The sequence below is a fragment of the Opisthorchis viverrini genome (genome assembly GCF_000715545.1).
Source record: "Opisthorchis viverrini unplaced genomic scaffold opera_v5_35, whole genome shotgun sequence".
NCBI classification, from domain to species: domain Eukaryota; kingdom Metazoa; phylum Platyhelminthes; class Trematoda; order Opisthorchiida; family Opisthorchiidae; genus Opisthorchis; species Opisthorchis viverrini.
Genome location: NW_008751691.1, coordinates 1,330,079 through 1,337,807, shown reverse-complemented (window position 1 = coordinate 1,337,807; position 7,729 = coordinate 1,330,079). Strand labels below are relative to the sequence as shown.

The 7,729-nt window shown below is 46.1% G+C and overlaps 2 protein-coding genes across 2 annotated transcripts in view; one reads left to right on the top strand and one right to left on the bottom strand.

The window, feature by feature from the left end:
- Positions 1-1,365: 1,365 nt before the first annotated feature.
- T265_13075 (hypothetical protein) overlaps positions 1,366-7,729 on the bottom strand; it is a gene marked incomplete at both ends in the record, with an annotated part of 28,920 nt that continues 22,556 nt past the window's right edge. Inside the window, 2 exons of the mRNA XM_009167090.1 lie at positions 1,366-1,683; positions 7,343-7,414. Of these exons, the coding sequence (XP_009165354.1) occupies positions 1,462-1,683; positions 7,343-7,414 (294 nt within the window). The remainder of the gene's footprint in view (positions 1,684-7,342; positions 7,415-7,729) is intronic.
- Positions 5,107-7,729, top strand: part of T265_02740 (hypothetical protein) — a gene marked incomplete at both ends in the record, with an annotated part of 12,711 nt that continues 10,088 nt past the window's right edge. Inside the window, one exon of the mRNA XM_009167055.1 lies at positions 5,107-5,306. Coding sequence (XP_009165319.1) covers positions 5,107-5,306 — 200 coding nt within the window. The remainder of the gene's footprint in view (positions 5,307-7,729) is intronic.

Sequence of the window (7,729 nt, the reverse complement as noted above, 5' to 3'; positions counted from 1 at the left end):
ACTTCTCCTGTCTAGACTTGCGCAACCTGGCAGCATTCAAATCCTCATGCTTCCTTCTGGTGACATGGCAGCTAGGCATCGAAAGGGTGACAGAGCTGAACGCAAACCACGCAAGATGGAGACAACAACAATAGTTCGGAGGACGTTAGATGACCAAGCATACAATCAACAGTAGGTTACTACAAATCCATCACGTACGAGGATCACGAGCCTAAGGAAGCAGCGAAATTCCCGCAGACACGTTGAGACCGGCGTAGTAGTAGTTGAGACAATCCAACCAAGGTCGACAAAGTACAAGAAGGATTAAAGGGAGAAATAATCAATTCTTTGAGTTGGTAAAAGTGTTGCACAATTATCTGTGGTCAAGGAGACCGAATCTTCACTTGTAGTCTACAACGAGGAACCACCGTGCCAGCGATGAGCTATCCCGCCCGAAATTGCATTTCTTCGCAGAGTTTCCGAAAGCGAGATTGTGGAATTTCGGAGCGTGATTACTCAATACCAGACATAGCTGAGGTAAGACACGAGAAGAGATATTCAATAGTGTCAGGTTGCCCAAGTTTGACAGTAGCAATCAAAAAGCCAGCACTGGAGTCGAACAACGGATCTTCCGGTTGGTAGCTTCGTGCCTGAACTTATCAGTCACCTTGACAAACTCAGCTGGATTCCAACACGTCTTAGTAAATTTGTGAAGTTTTTAAACCCGCATTTGTATGGCTGTGCAGCACATTCAGTTGCCTGAGAACATCGTAAACGAGAGATTCACCTGGGTTCCAGGTGAGTCTCCCGAAAAACCAAATTGGTTTGCAAATGAGTGTATATTCGCTAATTTCGTACCATTTGGGTTCCAGTAGAACATAAGGTTGACGGAAACTTGGGGACTGCGCCTGCCTGATGAGCCTCAAAAAGGGCGAAACCGGTCGTGGGCTGTCGACGGATTTTCAGCAACCTTATGAGTAGTACATTACAAAGATACACTCACTGGTATGACTTTTCACATTGTCGGTACATTGCGTAGCATGGAGTCCACTCCTCCCATGTAAGTTTCCCATCGTATCTCCCTCTTAATAAATAAAATGGCGTACTTTGATATGTATGACAGCGTACTAGGCTGCCTGAAGTTAAAAAATCTTTTCGGTCAGCTGCCCAACTTCATTCCCCACTCATCGATCCGTACCAGCCGAACACTATCTAATTTATTGGACAGGTCGGAGTGCATATGGAGAGGAAGGAAAGGAGCCTTGTGGTTTCTTCCATGGGGTTGCCTCTCTTCGGGGGAACGACTGAAATCGACCACCAGTAAACCAGGTTGTCCAGAGTTGTACAACAAAAATTGGAGAATAATTTAATTTTTTAAAGGACCCGTAAAAAGCCACGTTTCGAAACTCCGTTTTATTGCACCGGATAGAAACATGAATCTGGTAACAAAAAAAGAAAATTCCATAAACATAGTTTGTTGGTCTAATGAAGTTTGCTCAACAAGTGATCACGTGCAGAGGATGAGCTATAGATGGCCTTGATGAGATTTCGCAACTCGGTCACCTTCAGGTTTGCTTCTGTTGCCAAAGCTCCATGTCCATCGTTCCACAAAACTTTGTCAATGACAGTCATTGCGGGAGCGGTGAGAACAGAGAGAATACCGCGAAGTCGAGCGAGCTCGGGTACACGACGAACGGTCAATGACTGAAACAGAGGGAGGCAATTCAGTATTAGTAACCAAAGAAGGACGATGGGTCACGAATGTTTGGAGTCTGAGGCAAGTACGTGAAAGGCGTTCAGCTGTGAAACCCTTTCGGTGCCTAGCTGCCATGCCGAAAAGCACACTAGGGGCACTGTCAGGTTGCCCAAGCCTAGACGGGAATAGCCAAGATGCAGAGGTTGAGTTCGAATCACGGACCTTTCAGTCGGTAAGTTTGCGCCGCAACCCGAGTTCATAAAGCACGCGAACCAGCATGTTGGATCGGCAGTTTAGTAAACAGCGTCACAACTATGATGAACACGGAGAACAACGTGGGCGCCTGAAGTCCTGTTGGAGTCAGACTGAATTCCAGTTCAGTGCAGCACCAGAACAGCAGCGAAACTTAAACCAGAATCAGCTACGGTTACGGGCTTCCCCAGGGTCGTTCAGCCGTAGTACCCTTCCGGTGCCCAACTGCCATGCTACTAGAAGAAAGCACGGTGGCTGGGATACTGCCAGGTTGCCCAAGCCTAGACAGGGGAAGTCGAGAGTCAGTGGTCGGGTTCGAACCACGGACCTTACGGTCAGTGAATTCACGCTCTAACCACTTGGACCATCTCGCCCCCAGGAAATTACCAACATCAAGCAAAAAGAAAACAACAGAGTCAAGCTATTCTAGTAAATTGCAAAACCTCTCCTGTCAACAATGCTTGACATACGCCGAGGTACTGCATTGCATTTTTCGTTAGAAGGGTCATTCGAAAAAGTGAAGCACTGGGGAAATGTTGTACTCTTTACTAAGTAATCCTTCATGAACGTTTGGTGTTGACCTACTGCTAATGTAATTCCTCAAGCTATTCTTCTTTCGGGACTCGAGATAACTCAGTGGTTAAGGCGTGAACTTGTCGGCCAGAAGGTGCGTGGTTCGAACACAATCCGGGCATCTCGACTGCTTCTGTCTGGCTAGAGTAATCTAGCGCTAGCTCAGCCCTTGTGTGGCATGGCAGTTGTAACCAAACGAAACAGCACTTTTGGGGGCGAAAGATTTTGACGGGCCATGAGCGTAACCGAAGCCGTACACTGCTTTTCTGCCAATAGTTGCGCTTACTGTGTGAGGCGGAGGTTTGACAAATCATCGATCGATCACGCACTATAACCGAAAGATAATCTGAGAGACTTTCTGTGTTGAGTCAATTTCTTTGTCTTTTCCGGGAACACAAATTTGTCCTCAAGTGGTAGATCACGGAATCACTTTGCTGTAAAAATTTTCATCAAACCGAATATCAGGTCGAATTCTATTTAGAATTTTGTTAGGCGGAATTCCACACGGATCCCTCCTTACCACTCGCACTCAAGTGCTGCTACGTCCGAGAAGTCCATCGCACGCAAGACTGGCGAAGAATTTGGGACGCTTGCCGGTCCGGCATCAAGACGAGATCCGATTGGTCGAAAGTCTGGACCCAACAGCCAATCACGACCCAGTATTGGCCAAATGCCGGTTGCCAATGGCGCATCCAGAACGCGTCAGAAATTCCAGAAAGTTATAACTGCCTACGCTATATATACGGAGCTCTGTACAATTGTTCCTGACTTCATCTGGGGCATTAATATACCTTGTGCGCCTTTGATGGTTGTTTTTGACGTGAACGCTAGCTTGGGAGGCTCAGACTGAGGACTAAGCTGAGAGAAATACCGTTACTACAAATTTTCATCTCGATCGCTTTCTCCATCAGTTACCTGGTCCATCCATGACCGGATCCGTCATCTTATGAGAAAAATACTGGATAGGCAGGTCGATAAATTCGATTCGGACGCCAGCCATTTATATATAAACCAAAGTTGGTCCATCAGGGTTATCGTGTCAGACAGAGTAGCATTTAGTATATAAGTTCACTGAAAAACGGAGTAGTAGATTTGAAACAGAAGGGTTTGTGACAGTGAAAAGACCAAACAGAAGCGCTACTGTTTTCGGCCTTTCGCCATGTTGGCTAGCCTCTGACCACAAACATTTCGTCTTAATTTCCAGGCTGGAAGTCAACTCGGACAAGCTGAGAATAGCGTAACTGTCATCTTTTACAGGTTACTCCAAGTTTATAACTTGTTCAAATCCTGTCCAGAGTACATCGGGGGTCGCATTCTAGAGATATAATCAACTCAGAAAAGTTGGTCGCGACTAAACATGTGAAATCCTGAAATAGCGTCATCACGCAGAACGCGACGCTGCCCTCCAGCATTAGGGGCGAGATGGGTCAGTGGTTAGAGTGCGAGTTTACTGACCAGAAGGTGCGTGGTTCGAACCCAACCTCTGCATCTCGGCTGCTCCCGTCTAGGCTTGGCAAACCTGGCAGTGTTCCAGCCCTCGTGCTTCTTTCGGGTGGCATGGCAGCTGGGCACCAACGGGGTGTTACAGCTGAACGATCTGGATTTTTGTTCAAACGGTTTTGGAAGGTGTAGGTACTTCGGTCTTGGCCGTTTTCCCAAGGAACATACCCCGCTCAATCGTAACTTTTGTTTTTATTTCCACGATGGTGATGTTTTTCAGAATGACGAAAATGACGCCGGACTTACGCATACAGCACTTTGATTAGCATCGCATTAATTATAGCAACCTTTCAGAAGTGAGTTTGCTGAGCACAGGTCACACTCCAACAGAGCTCACAATAGTATTCTCTGTCTGCCACAATCTAAAACGCGAAGGCAGTCCCTTTACAAGAGGCCACATAATCTTTATTTGTGAAGGTCTTTTGTAGGGACTGCTGTAGAGTGCAAAAGGTTACAGGAACCAAATAACCGTGAATAGACCTTGTTGTCGACTTTTTTTAGCTTGGATTGAGAACTTTGGACTATTGCCTCAGCGTTTCGCTGCAAGCCAGTGACTCCAGTGCCACAAACAAAGTGACACGACTCTCAAACGACCCGTCAACAGAGGATGAGGAGCGTATTGCCATCACTGAAGCAGACTGACAGCGGTTGAAGTTATCCGGCTTCAAACAAGAGTACAGAACACTCGGTAGGGGGCGGTTTGGTTTTCAAACACATGGGAGGTCAAAAACACCCAAAGCACAGAATCAAGTAGTTACTCGTAGTCTTAGATGGCAATACACCAGTATTACCGGTGCATAACTGCCAAAAGGAATAGTTCGCAAAGTAACTCAACTCATACTTGAGACATTGCTACTGATAGCTAGCTAACCTATTGGACTGGAATCACACTACCGACCACCAGGCAAGTATATGGTACGCACATGACATTGATTAAATTCTCTATATAGCTAGCAGCAGGTGAGTCTACACAACCGACGTATTTGGTCTGTGTAAAACTGGCACTGCATTGTAGAAGAAGGGTATATGTGATTATTTGGACTTAGTTATGGCTCAAAATACTCAAACGCATACGACATGAATCACATTCATTTGTCAGCGTGAAGATGCGGTCGAATGCTGCGAGATTGGACAGCGCAGAAGAATCCAGCGCAGCATGCGTCCGATATCGGGTGTACTTGACAGGTTGCTTCCACAAAGGCAACAGATGTCAGGAGGACAAGGTAAAGTTGTTTCGGTTCAACGTGGTAACCACAATGCGTGTCCATTTAAACTCATTGAAGCATTTGAAAAACCGAATCACTCGGTGAGCAAGAAAAGTTGGCAAGACTCTTCAAATAGGTGCCACAGGAAGCTCAAGATAACTCAGGGACTGAATTACCAACCCATGATGCAAACACACTCCCAGCATCTTGACTGCTACAGTCTAGGTTTGAGGAACCTGACAGTATCTCAGCCCTCATGCTTACTCCGCGTGGGTTGGCTGCTAGGCACAGAAAAGATGTTACAGCTGAGCGGCTACACTATATACTACTATATGAGGCAGCAAGTTGGTTCTCGGTGATCTACTACTCACGTTCTGCCTGTGGTATCGATGAGTGAAGCAGCCAATGTGCTGGACTAGACAGAACTGCAAATGTGAGGTTGTGCGGTTGAAATAACATCCGGTGAGATGTCTCAGAGGTTAGAGCGCGAATTTACTGACCAGAAGGTTCGAACCCAACCTCAACATCTCGACTGCTCCTGTCTAGGCTTGGGCAACCCGGCAGTATCTTGGCCCTGATGCTTCTTTCGGGTGGCATGGCAGTCAGGAACCGAAAGGGTGTTACAGCTGAACGATTTTTTTTAAAAAGAACAGATTCAGAGTGACATTACAGGTGTAAACTATTCTCCGATAATGCCATCCAGATTCACGAAGTATCCATCACTATTGATCAGACTACACTGAGGCAGACTGATAAAGTTGCCTAGTTTACAGAGCACATTTCATTTTACAGAAGGGAGAGAATGACGTAATGATTTTCTAGAGAACCCAATAAAGCGAGGATAAGTGCAGTTTGGACTGATTACCGAATATCACCGCACAATTACAAACCTAAACCGGTGTTATTAGGCAGCGAGGAGCCTAAGGCCCTTCGGTCAGATGACTGACAGTCAAATGGCCCAGCGATGCTCGCTTGCGCGGGTTGGGGAGGGAGGTCGATGGACGCTGAACTGCGCGGGCAAATGATACTTCTCGGTTGCTCAGGCCGCGGAAGGAGGTTTCGTTGAGGTACCCAACCGTGAGCACCAGCTGCTGTAAACTGAAGTTTGCAGAGGTTTGCTTGGGGCTGTGTACTACTGACCACTGAAAAATAGTTTGTAAAACTGGTGACAAGAAAAGCCCAATCAATCGTCAAAGTTCTCTGTGGTGAAAACGTCGCCTAAAGTTGCTTACATCGGCATAACAACTCGGGTTGATAAAGGTTGATGAAAGATATCGGAGTTGGGAAAAAAGTGAAAACTATTGGGTTGGCACAGCCGTCAATTAGGTACCTGACCATTACGGAAGTTCAAAAGAACACAGCTGAAAGTGATAGAATTCAATTGCCGGTTAGTCTATAGACAACAAACGATTTCTGGAACAATGAGTCGGAAATCGAGAGTCATCTGTGTCGATAGATTCGCCAATTTATGTTTGGATAGCATAGGATAGAACAGCAGTGCAGGTGTACCACTTTTGCGATCACAGTTGGAAAAGTTCATTTGTCAATTCTTTTAACTGCATGTACCCAAACGTCGACAAGCCTTACTTGATGTTTGCTTGAATTTTTCAGACAAGGTAATGACTGCATCTCCGAGAGGAAGTCTTTAGCATACAGTCCGACTATCATTTGTATGGCTGCAGAGTACAACAGGAAATTCAAACGGCTGAACAATAAGCTTGAATGGAGCATTCGTGCCAAGTCAACTGGTTATAAGTGGTGAATAGTTGTGTAGGAACTGTACTGGGAGTAACTAGCTTTGCTGGTCGAGTCTGTTCGCTGGGAAGGGGTGGGAGCAGGCGAAGAATTTGAGTATCCGGGTTTATCTCGGGTTGCTGCCGCGGTTGCAGACAACCATTGATAGGATAAACAGACAATCATTTTGCATGAACTCTAAAGAGCCTAGTGACAGCTGTTGGAATCTGAAGTAGATTCATATGCACAATAATGCTATGAGATGGACTCGACTTAGGTTATCTCTAGCAAGAATCGGCCCTCTCGATGTCCCAGAGAGAGGCTAGAAATCTCTTGGTCCCAGGCATTGGCTTGTTGAGATGGCCGTTTTGAACGCATAAGGTATAAAGTACAGATCACTCACCATCTTTTTGATGTCCGCAGAGGCTTGTGGCATCAGGTCTGGGTCCGGGCAAGTGGAAAAGTGTTGGCTAATCTGTGGAAAAAGCGTTAACATGGTCCCAGTAAAGCGAGTGTATGCTCACGGAAAGAAGGTAGCAAGTTGAGAAAAACAGCTCACATTGACCGTTTGCTGTGCTTATCCCGAGTAGACAACATCTATCCGTAGGCCCTGTCAATCGGTTCGCATAGGATAATTGAACAATATGTGGGATATCGATGTGTCCAACCAGTACACCATCAGTGAAAGCCTGTGATCCAGATCCAGATCCACAATCGAACACGACAATCAAACGGCTATATGATCAAACCTGTACTCCACTTAATTGGTTCCAGTAGGGCTAAACACGAG